Raw genomic sequence first — 12,458 nt, 5'->3', positions numbered from 1 at the left:
TCTATCATTATGAAAGCTCTATTGATCAGGCTTGGGTGTATTGTACCTATATGAGTAGACTTTGGGAACAGGAATTTGACAATGAGTTTCCAGGTACCTCAAAGTACTCGCTTCACTAACGAGTATCTTAGAGGCGGTTTCATCTGAGAACATATTGGTATCGTAGCGCGGTGATCGCAACACCCATTCAACCTCATCATCGAACGTGAGGAATATAACCCAGTTCAAGCTACCGCTCTTGGGAACCTTGGACTCATCGCAGGTACATGGTCGACCTCGAAGTTTCTCTGCAAGCAGGAGGAGCGCTTCCAGATTGTCACGGCGGTTAAACGCAGGACTGTCACCCAATGGCAGCTTCGAGTTCGTAAAGTGTAAAATGAATCACATTAGTTTTACATTCCTGTTATTTCAGCAAAATAGGAAAGATATCTTGTGACAAACACCAAGGTTATGTGAAACCAGGTTGCGTGTCTAATGTGAGCCACCGAAGCAGATGAGTGATAGCCCAAATTACCTAAGCCTCCAACCCTGAACAGCCAAGCTTACCTACCTCCGTGCCGGAGAAATAATGACATAAAGACACATAAGAAGCACCTCAGATAAGGAGGTAATCAAATGCCCAGAAGTTTGACATCATCAGATCGACACTCGCTAAGTCGTTCTACCGTTATAGTCTCCACTCCCCGATCTCAATAGTAGCAGCTCCAATCAGGTCTACACAAAACCTCATCAATGCAACCAAGACAACCAATGAGATCCTCAAACCATGCCACGATGTCGAATTACACCAACACCAAGATAAAAACTTCCGAACCTCCACGTGGATTGCAACCAACGTTAGCATTCGATGCTTACAATCCTTATCTTTCCTACTGGTCACTTAACAACGTCACATCGCTACCTCTTTCGTTGACCGTGACACCAAGGACCCAGTTACACCAGGCCAGGGGCACAAGAGTGGTGATGCAATACACGGGACGAAACAACGTGTACAGGCCTGGCCTGTTTGTTGGCTCTCGGCATCTCGGCGGCAACATGAACGATGACGGAGGCGGGGTTGGGATGGAGGTCGGGAGAAGCTTAAAAAGAGACATATGCGAAGGATAAGCTTGTTTTCTGTCTCTATCAACGGCTTTTGTCATAGTCAATATGAGGTCTGCTGTGATTCTTTATGCTTGTGGCTTTTTGGCTACAGCTGTGACAGCTGAGTTCGATGGCAACTTGAACTACGCCAGTCCCTCTCGTCGTCATGCTCGTCTTGGGATCGATGTTCCTTTGGTTAAGCGTCGATCTCTGAAGCGTGGTAACACTCCCTACGATGCTTCTCAGCTCGAGTTCACCCATGGAGTAGCATCTGGAGATCCTTGGCCTCAGAGCGTTATCCTCTGGACTCGTGTTGCACCCTCCACCAAGTCTGACGACAGTGAGACGGTTGTGAACGGCACCGCGGGACATTACAGCCATGAGACTGAGAAGTACATCAAGGTTGATCCTCACCCCATTTGTGTCGAGTGGAAGGTTTATGAGTCCAAGTCTGCTTCTGGAAATGGGAAGCCGGCTGCCAGTGGACGAGCTTATACTACCTCTGATATTGACTACACTGTCAAGGTGAGCATGGTCTTTTGAAATCGAGATTGAGATAACTAACAACTTTCAAGGTCGAAGCCGATGGCTTGAAGCCCCTGACAACTTACTACTACCAATTCAAGGTCTGTGACTCTAATGTCAAGAGTCCTGTTGGTCGCACCAAGACTGCTCCTACCGCCAATGATGACGTCTCTGATCTGAGCTTCGCTGTGTTCTCTTGCAGCAACTACCGTAAGTCCAGTTCTTGGTTTGAAAAGTTGGGAGCTAAAACTAATCATTTTAGCTAACGGTTACTTTAACGCCTATGGCAACGCTGCCAGAAAGGACGAGCATGACTACGTTATCCATCTGGGAGATTATATCTATGAGTACGGAGCCAATGGCAGCCGGGCCAGCCAGCCTTCCACTGAGATCTTTACACTGCATGACTATCGAACTCGACATGGACAGGTCAGTCACCACGGCATATTTCTAAGGAAATTCGCTTACCTGATTATCTCACCAGTACCGCACAGACCCTGATCTGCAGCTTCTGTCTCAGAACTTTGCTTGGATCCCTACTTGGGATGATCACGGTAAGTCCCGCGGGCATATCCCTAGGTCTGTCTGACACCTTGTAGAGTTCGCCAACAACGGCTACAGAGATGGATTCTCTGGTCTTAACAATACCGAAGAATCCTTCTTGAAGAAGGGTCGCAAGGTCACCGTTGACACTCGAAAGGTTAACGCTGTTCGAGCTTACTTCGAGTGGATGCCCATCCGGTAAATATCAAAACCAACCCTACTACAAGCTTCAGCTGACCTCCGTATCAGCCAAACTGATCTCGACGACGGACTTCGAGTCTGGCGATCTTTCCAAATGGGCAAGCTTCTTGATCTCATCATCCTTGACACTCGAAACTACGACCGCAGCATCACCAGCCTCGACTGGAACGACAACTACATCGACATGATCCGAGACGATCCCAGCCGCACCCTCATGGGAGGTCGTCAGGAGAACTGGTTCTATCGATCCCTTAGTAAGTCTAAGGACCGAGGTGCCGCCTGGCGAATCGTTGGCAACCAAATCATCTTCTCGCGCATCACGGAGGATTGGGGTAATGGCGAAGTTCTTCCTGGTGATAACTGGAGTGTAAGTGAATGATCAGTCTTCTGGTTTTGTTCCAAATACTGACCTTTAAAGGGCTATGTCGCCAACCGAAACCGAACTCTTGAGCACCTATATGATAATGACATTGGAAACAACATCTTCCTTGCTGGAGACAGCCACCAGAACTGGGTATGTATCATTACCAACCTCATCTCAACTCAACTGACGTATAACAGGTCTCGGATCTCGTTTGGCTTGGAACCAAGGAATATGATAACAAGACCGGTGCTGGAAGTATTGGTGTCGAGTTTGCCGGAACAGCCGTCAGCTCTAATGGAGTTGGTGGCCCTATCGAACCTGCAGCCGGTAAGGCTGCTCGTGCCAGAGTCCAAAAGAACCCTGAGCTTCAGTGGCAAGAGGGTTACTACCGAGGATACTTCATTCTGGATGTGAATGCTAAGCAGGTCTCGTCCCGATTCTATGGTAAGTTTCAAACGCCTGGTCACTCACATGAGTCTCACTAACACCTTCAGGTTCTCCATCTGTTGCCTCTCGCAACTCCTGGGATATTCCCCTCGCTAACTTCACCGTCGTTTCTGGTGACAACCACTTGAAGCGTCCTGTTGCTGGTGGTCGTGCTGAGTCTGGTGCTCTTCGCTATGGAGAGGTCAAGCACACAAATCTCACTCTCAACACTGAGACTGGCGAGTGGAAGAATGTCGGCTTTGACACCATGTACGTCAAGCATGATTAAAGAGATTTCAAAAGTTAAAAAGGACCATATAATTATGAATCGGCTATAAAACAGAGCCTAATAAACCAATTTCAGTTTTGAATGCTATATATGAACTAGAAGGGGACGAAGCATTTTGGGGGGTAATAAAGAAATAATAAGCCAAATAGTTTATCATCTTAACCAGCTGCTCTCCAATCCCTCTAGCCCTCATACTCCTCAGGCTCACCCTCGCCCTCGTACTCCTCAACCTCGTCGTCGATCTCAGCATCCTGGTACTGCTGATACTCGCTGACCAAGTCGTGCAAGTTGGACTGGGCCTCGGTGAATTCCATCTCGTCCATACCCTCGCTGGTGTACCAATGCAAGAAAGCCTTGCGACGGAACATGGCGGAGAATTGGTCGTCGACGCGCTTGAAGATCTCCTGGATGGCGGTGGAGTTTCCGACGAATGTGGCGGCCATGGGGAGACCTCTGGGGGGAACAGAGCAGACGGAGGTTTGCACGTTGTTGGGGATCCAGTCGACGAAATACTCTGAGTTCTTGGTTTGCACCTTGAGCATCTGGTCTTCGATCTCCTTTGTCGACAGCTTACCGCGGCTGATCTCACGTTAGTTCATCTCATTTCATCTCTTTTCATTTCATGCATCTTTTCAAATCAAAACTTACAAGATCGCGGAGCAAGTGAGGTATCGACCGTTGCGGAAATCAGCAGCAGCCATGACGTTCTTGTTATCGAAAATCTGCTGAGCAAGGCTGGGCACGGTAAGATGTTGGAAGCCCTGCATCTTGCGGCCGGTCAAAGGCGCAAATCCAACCATGAAGAAGTGAAGTCGAGGGAACGGAATCATGTTGACGGCCAACTTGCGCAGGTCAGAGTTAAGCTGGCCGGGGAATCGGAAACATGTCGTCACGCCGGCCATAACTGTCGAGATCAGGTAGTTGAGATCGGCGTAAGAAGGATCAGCGATCTTCAAGGTCTTCTCGTAAATGTCGTACAAAGCCTCGTTATCGATACAGAAGGTCTCATCGGAGTTCTCGACAAGCTGGTTCAATGACAACGTGGCGTTGTAAGGTTCGACGACGGTATCAGAAACCTTGGGTGAGGGCATAACGGAAAAAGTAGCCATCATACGATCGGGAAACTCCTCACGGATTTTCGACAGAAGAAGCGTTCCCATACCGGAACCGGTACCACCGCCCAGAGAGTGGGTGAGCTGGAAACCCTGAAGATGGTCACAGTTCTCAACCTCGTGTCGCACAACATCGATGGCCTCCTCAACGAGCTCAGCACCTTCGGTGTAATGACCCTTGGCCCAGTTGTTACCGGCGCTGGCATTTCCGGCGACGAAATTGTCGGGGCGGAAAAGCTGGCCTAGAGGACCGGCGCGGATGGCATCCTGAGGACCGGGCTCAAGATCCACAAGAACCGCGCGGGGCACGTACTTATCCTTTGTGGCCTAAAGAGAGACGGTTAGTGAAAAAAAGACGGTGAGTGAGAGATTGGGGAGACGCGCCTCGGCGAAGTAGACGTCGATGCGCTCTCGCTGCTGGTCGTCGGTTCCGTTGTATCTTTGAGAGAATGTTAGGTTGAGGCAAATAAGGGTCACCGACTCTTCATTTCACTCACGAGCCGCTACCGTCAACGCCATGCTCCCCAGAGACGGTTTGCCTGATAAATCGTCAGTCTCTGCACTCAAAATAATCGCCTGCAGTGGTATCTACCAGAAACTGGAGCCGACTTGGTTGCCCTGCAATCATCAACTCAACACATGTCCCTCAAAGCAGAAAAATTGGTTGGGTGGCCCTTACACATTGGCCGACTTGAACGTGCACCTGTCAAACGGGGGGTAGTTAGCCTCAGTCAAACTCAAATTCGCCAGGGACGAAAGAAAAAATCCAAGTCTCACAATCTCACGCATTTTTGCTGACGTTTGCCTCTTACGCGTACGGGGGGTGCGTGTACGTTATGTGGTGAAGTTATCAAGGAGCTGAGCTGGCTTGATTGAGGCTTTGCCAAAGGACGACGACTTTATTGACCAAGTGATAAATGGTGCCTAAAAAGTAAAATGAGTGAGAATTCCGGTGCCTGGCGGTGAAAAGGCGGTAGCCTTGGTGTGGTCTGATTATGTACATAAATTGGCCTGCCCAAAATTTTGCTGATATGGAATAAGCTAATTTCAACTGTGCCGGATAACTAAATAATTGTGTGCTGTCTTTTTTGCTGGAAAAGTGGCGGGGTCTTTTCGTTGCTGTGGTTGCTGGGTCTTACAGCACTGAAGGCAGCCGTATTTTCTGCGCTGTGGAGATTGAATTGGTAGGTGCTTAGGGGTCCCTTTGATTCTAGGCTACCGTATTACGGGGGGACAGCGCATCTTTGATGGAGGGGTCGAACACGGGGGGAAATCTGTTCTGCTTTCAACGATATCAGGGCTGGCGGGCGGACTTTGTTGTTGTTATCTCGCTTCTCCTTTTGTGGCAAATTGGATGTTGACCCCATGCAATTTGAGGTCCAAATTACGCCAACGCTCCAATGAGCTAGCTGCAATCAAGCCCCAGATATGTTGTCTCGAACTAATTCCCAACTAGCAGTGGGCATACGATGTAGATTTCATTAGTTGGATTATGTTTCAGGAGTATGCATAATCTATCTGTCTTTCAATTGTGCAAACAGGACAGATTGCAGTCGGGGTCCTTTTTAATGGACATCTAGGGTAGCCACCCCGACATCATCAATTCACAGCTTCATTATGTTTAGAATAGCATCATGGTCCTTTAATTCCATGTTTGTTTTTATTTATTTTTCAATATTGACTATTGCTGCGATATGCCAAATGTTAACTTGAGAACTAAGCGACTGCTAAATGTTCCTTTTTAAACAGCGATAATGAATAAAGCTCCCTTGCACACACATTGTTACCAGACGTTAATACTCCGTCTTATGTGAAGATGCAGCAAAAACTTGGCAATGGAATTGTGCCGACTGGTCAATACTGATTAATAGCTGACAGTTTCAACTAACAAGTGCGGCTGAAAGCCCAACTTAGCTTGGCTTAACCGCCACAATGCCTATCTCACAGCATCACAAGCCCCTCATCAACAACATCTCAATATGACAGAATCAAGGGCCTGGGTATTCTCAGAGCGAGGTCTACCATGGGATGTCCTCAATCTTACAAGCCAACCTATCTCAACTTTGCCACCTCCTCTTCCTTTACCAAAAGACGTGCCGGACCCAGAGGAATGGATTCTTGTCAAAGTGGCCTTTGCAGGCTTGAATCCAGGTGCCATATTCCAGATGACTCTAGTTCCGCCATTCATTCGAAAACCAACTTGTGTTCCTGAGATGGACTTTTCAGGCACCGTGATCGATGTCTGGCATCCTGATGACGAGTCTGGATCGGCACAGTCGAGGAGATTCAATAAAGGTGACAAGATTCTTGCTATGTTACCAGCCAGCCATACTCTGCCTACGGGAACAGGTGCTTTGGCTGAATATGTTAGGATTCCAGCTAGATATGCTGTGAAGAAACCAGAGGGCGTGAGCCTTGCTGATGGAGCTGGTTGCTTACTGCCGGGCTTGACAGCACGACAGCTTGTGAATGAGTCTGGTGCAAAGACCGGCGATCGTGTTTTAGTCAATGCAGCAAGCGGTGGAATCGGCTCTCTGGTGGTACAGATGCTCCGAATCGTTGTAGGGTCTGAAGGATATATCGTTGGCATCTGTAGCGGTAAGAATGTCGAGTTGGTCAAGAGTCTTGGTGCAGATGAGGTGAGTTAAGCGTTGATTGAAATGGAACGACAATTAACTCGCTTGACAGGTTATCGACTACACGCAACATGATCATCTATCTAAGTACCTCGCGGAAAGATTCTCATCAGAACCCTTCAACACCATCATCGACACTCTAGGCCATCAAGCCCTATATCTCGCCTCACGATGCTATCTTGTACCCGAAGGCAACTATTCGTCCGTTGGAATCAAACCACCCACGTTCTTCGTCCCAGACTTCCTGCGCGCTGTGCTGCAGATGAAACTGAACGAATGGTGGCCAGTATCCCCATGGCTTGGTGGTGTTGGACGAAAATGGTTGGGTACATCTATGATGAGCCCTACACTTGAGGATCGTCAGGCTGTTGCAGAAATGTTAGGCCGTGGCGATATAAAACTGGTCAAGGACAGTATATGGCCGTTTGAGGAGACTAAGGAAGCTTATAAGAAGCTAGGTGGACTTCATGCTCGGGGCAAAATTCTTGTGAAGGTTGATGATCAAGTTGGCGATGATGACTGTTAGATGTGATTCGTCCATAGGTTCTGATGGTACACTCCGCTCTTCATTCTTCAATGAACTCAAGATCACAAAAGTTTACTTTGAAGTTATCTTTGAGATGTCGTTGTCTTCCTTGGTTAATCACCTAGTAGCTGCTCTTTGGTTGCAACAGACCATGCGCTTTTGCTGATCAAAGAGGCATTGTATACACAACATTGGTATATGGATAGCCCCAACATTGAATGAATATCTTATCTGAGAAGTGAGTTACTTAGAATATTCTTGAGTATTATTACTTGGGTTAGTATCTCATCTTGATAGGTTGACTCCCGATCTCCAGCACAGCGTGTGTTCTCTTCACCATCCTGAAGCTTATATGAAACATTTCTTATGTCTTCAACTTTTAAGCTTCCGCCAATTGTTCCTGGCTTTCAACATGGCCTCCGTACCCATCAAGCCCATTTTCATCCCCGGCAATGATGAGTACCACGTCAGACTTCTCTCTGTCGAATTGACCGGCTCGTTCTCTAACACAGACTATATCTCTTCAATGATAAAGCCTGTTACAGTCTTCACCGCACTGCCATACAAAGGGAGTGTTCTCAATTGTTCTCTATCGAATTATCCTGCTCCTAAAGAGCTCCCGGGCCTTCTTTTGATCTTTGAAACCCTAGAGAAACGCCAAGAATATCACTACAACAGTCCTCGGCGAGTAGTCATACCCGTCACCGTTATCTTAGAAAATGGTATCAGTGTAGAGGATGATACTTACGTCTTTCCCGTTGTAAGTATTGAAGAAGAAGATTGTGACGCCTGGGAGTTGCATGCGTGTGTTTCCTCTGAGAGACCATATCCCATCTCTTGCCCAGCACCAGCAGAACTGGTGTCAGAGTTGTCAAGCATCGAAGATGGGGATTCTACCGACGACTCAGTGAGCGCAGATCTGCCTATTAAAGACCCCGAGGTATGAACGACTCTGAATTGTCGAGTCTTTTTCGTTTCATGCACCCCCAGGAGCCCATTTGAGATGGTTGAATCACTATTTATAGGCAACTATCATGAGTCTCGGGTGCTATAACGACTGATTCCGACCTTTCGATCTATTTTGGTATCTGGAACATGTTTAGAGGCAGCCCATCGAATCGCTACTTCAATACCTCCTTAGTGACCAGAATAAATGATCAACACCTCTGTCTTTTAACTTCAGAGCTGACCATAGTACAAGATACTAGATCAAATCTCGAATTTATCGTGATATGTGATCCTCCTCCAATGAGTGTATATACACGCCTCAGACACAAGCCCTATCTCGTCGACAAACGGCGGTCAATACCGCCGCGGATGCTGACCGGCTATAGACCACGGCTATACATAACTTATGGAGAGCTCCATCTCAATCACACAATCCTCGGAAACTTGCAATCTTCATTCCGGTAATCTGATCCTTGGTCGGTGCGCGTCGGCTATCGATATCAAGGCTATGGTTACATACACGAACGCATCGCAGGGTATAAGAGACCCACGAAGCGGGGTGACGATACGACCCAGGTTCAACTAACTGATAACTCTAAAGATTTGCTTAATTGATACCCCAGTTAGGAAGGTAACTGCAGAACTTCTTGGGCGGGGGATTTGCGAGGTGGAGTCTCGGACAACAATTCTAGGTCCTAGACTGAGGAGAAATTGCGATGCTGCCAAAAGAAGTGATAACGAGCATAAAGGCTATGATTCGCCGAACTGAGTTGTATTGAAGATCAGAATGGCCGTAGCATATAAGGTCGAGCGATTGCCAAAGTCCGCGTGACAGTGAATGTGTTATACTAGGTCCAGGTTCGAGGTGGTACTTGAGATCATTGGAACGCGGTAGTAAAACGCCAAAAGTCGGTTCTAATTCTCTTCATTACATACTGCGGAATAAGCCATCGCGATGGTCTATCTTGGTCATGCCAGAGGCCTCGCAGCCTTTGCGTTCGGCCTCACACTCCTCGCAGCCCCAGCATCATCACTTCAAACCACCCTTGAACCACGCCAAAAGAAGAATGTCGCAAGCCCATACACAGACGCAGTCTCAGAATACGTCGACTCGCTTGATAAAAAGCTCTGGTCAATCAACAAGAACATCCACGATAATCCCGAGCTTGGCTACAAAGAGTTCAAAGCCCACAAGCTTCTTACATCGTTCATGAAGAAGCAGAAGGGATGGAACGTGACCGACACAGTTGGCGGAATCGACACTGCTTTCATGGCTGTGTTTGATGGCTCAGGCGATGGTCCCGTTGTGAGCTTTAATGCTGAGTACGATGCGCTAGAGGGACTGGGACATGCCTGTGGCCATAATTTGATTGCGACGGCATCGCTGGGTGGTGCTCTTGCAACCGCTGAGATTATGCGCAAGGAGAAACTTGGGGGCAAGGTCATTCTCTTCGGTACACCCGCTGAAGAGTCTCTCGGTGGAAAAGTCAAGATGCTCGACGCAGGTGTCTTCAAGGATGCCAAGATTGACATATCTCTGATCTCACATCCCAGCAACGGCCCCGACACTCCGTACATGCTGGCTCAGTCGACAGACCGCATCGATGTTGAGTACACAGGTCGTGAGGCTCATGCTGCAGCCGGGCCCTGGGAAGGCATCAATGCACAAGACGCACTCCTCCTCGCCAATAGCGCTCTGTCCTATATGCGCCAGCAGATGCGCACGACAGATCGTGTCCATGGAATCATCCACTCAGCAGGAACCCGTATTAACGTCATCCCCGCCGATGCATCAGGAAGCTACCAGCTCCGCGCCGCCAATGAGGAACAACTCGAAGAGCTCTCAGACCGGGTATATAACTGTTTCAAGGCTGGTGCTCTCGGCACAGGTGCAAAGATGAACTTCACAACACGACCATACGGTTACGCCAACATGAACAATAACGATGGTCTTGCTGCGTCATACACACGCTGGTTCGAGGAGCTTGGTGGTGACCTCCCCGATGCTGATGTCGACAAGATGCGAGAACCCGGTGGCTCAACTGACCAAGGAAACATCAGCCAGGATTTTCCAGCCATCAGCCCAATGTTCCAGATCACCTATACCAATGGAACTGTTCCAAAGAGTGGCCCTCATACCGCGCCCTTCGAGGTCGCAGCGGGAAGCAAGCCTGCTTTTGAGAAGGCTCTCATGGTCGCTAAGGGTCTTGCTGGTGTCGCTGTGGATGTTTTAACAGTTGATGGGCTTTTGGATGAGATCAAGGATGAGTTTAAGAAGAAAAACTCATCAGCTCGACGAAGAAGGTAGATAGCCGGACATAAAGTTACAGCATGTGCCGAGATATGGCGAGACAGATGTAGTGCGGCATCGCCCTGGACATTGGCCGTCAGCCCTGGAATTGTTCATCTGCAGTTGTCTTAAGTATAGCGATACAAAATAAAAGAAAACAACCCTGTGAAGAGCCACGCCATGCTACTACAGTGGGATTATGCAATTCGTTCTACCTTACATCTATGTACTCCGTCTGCGTCACTCATAACTCATCACACCATGCCTTGTCTATATGCCAGGAAGACCAATGACCTGCCTAACAGCAGGTACAAAGCGAGGCACAATGTACACAACGTAAAAGGCTGTCACCGCGGTCAAGAGTCCAGTAAACTAGGAGTCGTTAGCAGTTGCATTTTGAGAGACTACACGGACTTTGCTTACCTTCTCGAACCATGTGTGGAAGTAAATAGCCGTCATGAGTAGCATCCAAGCACTCAATCCCATGACACCCACAGCGAACTTGCCGCCGAGACCCAGGGCAGGTCGCTCAGAGCCTTCGCCCAGAGATGTATCAGATTCGACGTTGGCGCTCTTGAGAGCTCCGTCTGTCATAACAACGCATCGCTCCTCGTTTCGCTTGCCAGACCATCTTAACACAGCCCAGCCGACTTCTTGCATGAGGAACGCAGTACCTAGTGTCAGGAGGAAGACGTGGCCCGATATGTCATGTCCTCCCTTCCATTTTCCACCGGCAGCTTTGCAGGCTACTGCTGTGACCTTATCACCAACAGTATCAGAGCCAAATTCGACCTCTCTCCGAGCGAGCTCGCAGCGGCCACCTGTCCATCGGAAACCACGGTCAATCAGAGCAGGTCCAAAGCACCACTGCGTGACGAGGAACCACATCGTTGTTACAGCAACCCATCGCAGACCGGCGCGAACACGTCGCCCGGTGTCAGTGGTGCTAGGATGGCTGAAGATGAAGACAAAGAATGCAACAGTGATCCAAGCCCAGCCTCGCTTGACAAAGAGAACGTTGAAAATATTGGACTTGCGCGCGAAATAGCTCGGAGAAACGCTGGGATCCTGGAAATGCGACTGCGCGATAGGATCGTACGGTGCGGCACGTGTCTGTGGTGAGATTATAGAGAAGATAGTCCCGAAGATCAAAAGAGCTGGGAACAACACAAGGCCAGCTCTCTCAAGGGGTGTCGGCAGGAAAGGAGACGAGCGAGGCGTCGAAGTCGATCTGGAGGGAGAATGCATAACTGTATCGTTCGCTTCAGCAGCCGCCCTCGCAGCACGTCGGGTAGTAACCATTGTAAACAAGCGTAAAGTGAGTTCTTAAGAGAGCCACAGCATCCGGAGAGGTCAATGACAAGCTTGGAGAGAGGCAGAAGGTTTGCAAGAAGTGGCGCAAGACTGTCCTTGGTCGCGTTTTTGACGATGGACAGTTGGCTTGAGGCGATGACGTCTACGTACTCGCGCTAGTAGTGGGCTGCCGCCAAGGCAGCTCCAGGAAGCTCAGAGACT

At 48.8% G+C, this 12,458-nt stretch overlaps 6 protein-coding genes across 6 annotated transcripts; 4 read left to right on the top strand and 2 right to left on the bottom strand.

Annotated features, from left to right (window-relative positions):
* Window positions 1-1,149: 1,149 nt before the first annotated feature.
* FVEG_05513 (alkaline phosphatase) lies at window positions 1,150-3,431 on the top strand (the record flags this gene model as incomplete). Its single annotated transcript, XM_018893749.1, has 9 exons — window positions 1,150-1,608; window positions 1,659-1,818; window positions 1,871-2,037; window positions 2,093-2,162; window positions 2,208-2,349; window positions 2,401-2,719; window positions 2,771-2,866; window positions 2,914-3,160; window positions 3,211-3,431. 9 exons carry the CDS (start codon window positions 1,150-1,152, stop codon window positions 3,429-3,431), a joined length of 1,881 nt encoding a protein of 626 aa, XP_018750653.1.
* Window positions 3,432-3,436: 5 nt separating this feature from the next.
* On the bottom strand, window positions 3,437-5,595 carry FVEG_05512 (tubulin beta chain). The gene is made up of 7 exons (XM_018893748.1): window positions 5,321-5,595; window positions 5,223-5,246; window positions 5,136-5,161; window positions 5,041-5,082; window positions 4,928-4,982; window positions 4,080-4,870; window positions 3,437-4,010 (listed from the first exon to the last, which is right to left on the bottom strand). Exons 1-7 carry the CDS (start codon window positions 5,330-5,332, stop codon window positions 3,614-3,616), a joined length of 1,347 nt encoding a protein of 448 aa, XP_018750652.1. The 5' UTR covers window positions 5,333-5,595; the 3' UTR covers window positions 3,437-3,613.
* Window positions 5,596-6,522: 927 nt separating this feature from the next.
* Window positions 6,523-7,705, top strand: FVEG_05511 (hypothetical protein; the record flags this gene model as incomplete). Its single annotated transcript, XM_018893747.1, has 2 exons — window positions 6,523-7,182; window positions 7,232-7,705. 2 exons carry the CDS (start codon window positions 6,523-6,525, stop codon window positions 7,703-7,705), a joined length of 1,134 nt encoding a protein of 377 aa, XP_018750651.1.
* Window positions 7,706-8,117: 412 nt separating this feature from the next.
* Window positions 8,118-8,651, top strand: FVEG_15661 (hypothetical protein; the record flags this gene model as incomplete). The annotated part of the gene is made up of 1 exon (XM_018904852.1): window positions 8,118-8,651. One exon carries the CDS (start codon window positions 8,118-8,120, stop codon window positions 8,649-8,651), a length of 534 nt encoding a protein of 177 aa, XP_018750650.1.
* An 807-nt stretch (window positions 8,652-9,458) lies between these two features.
* On the bottom strand, window positions 9,459-12,414 carry FVEG_05509 (hypothetical protein). Its single transcript, XM_018893745.1, has 2 exons — window positions 11,367-12,414; window positions 9,459-11,315 (listed from the first exon to the last, which is right to left on the bottom strand). The coding sequence occupies exons 1-2, from the start codon at window positions 12,243-12,245 to the stop codon at window positions 11,214-11,216; spliced, it is 981 nt and encodes a 326-aa protein (XP_018750648.1). The 5' UTR covers window positions 12,246-12,414; the 3' UTR covers window positions 9,459-11,213.
* On the top strand, window positions 9,609-10,961 carry FVEG_05510 (hypothetical protein; the record flags this gene model as incomplete). The annotated part of the gene is made up of 1 exon (XM_018893746.1): window positions 9,609-10,961. The coding sequence occupies one exon, from the start codon at window positions 9,609-9,611 to the stop codon at window positions 10,959-10,961; it is 1,353 nt and encodes a 450-aa protein (XP_018750649.1).
* Window positions 12,415-12,458: the final 44 nt, after the last annotated feature.

This window comes from Fusarium verticillioides, chromosome 3, assembly GCF_000149555.1.
Source record: "Fusarium verticillioides 7600 chromosome 3, whole genome shotgun sequence".
Classification (NCBI taxonomy): Eukaryota; Fungi; Ascomycota; class Sordariomycetes; order Hypocreales; family Nectriaceae; genus Fusarium; species Fusarium verticillioides.
This window is presented reverse-complemented; position numbering and strand designations above follow the sequence as displayed.

Coding starts and splice junctions, on each gene's coding strand:
- FVEG_05512 (XM_018893748.1), bottom strand. Junction 5,083..5,135: donor CAAGTCGGCTCCAGTTTCTG/GTAGATACCACT, acceptor ACGATTTATCAG/GCAAACCGTCTCTGGGGAGC. Junction 4,983..5,040: donor GGCGTTGACGGTAGCGGCTC/GTGAGTGAAATG, acceptor ATTCTCTCAAAG/ATACAACGGAACCGACGACC.
- FVEG_05509 (XM_018893745.1), bottom strand. CDS start 12,245: ATGGTTACTACCCGACGTGCTGCGAGGGCGGCTGCTGAAGCGAACGAT. Junction 11,316..11,366: donor TCCACACATGGTTCGAGAAG/GTAAGCAAAGTC, acceptor AACGACTCCTAG/TTTACTGGACTCTTGACCGC.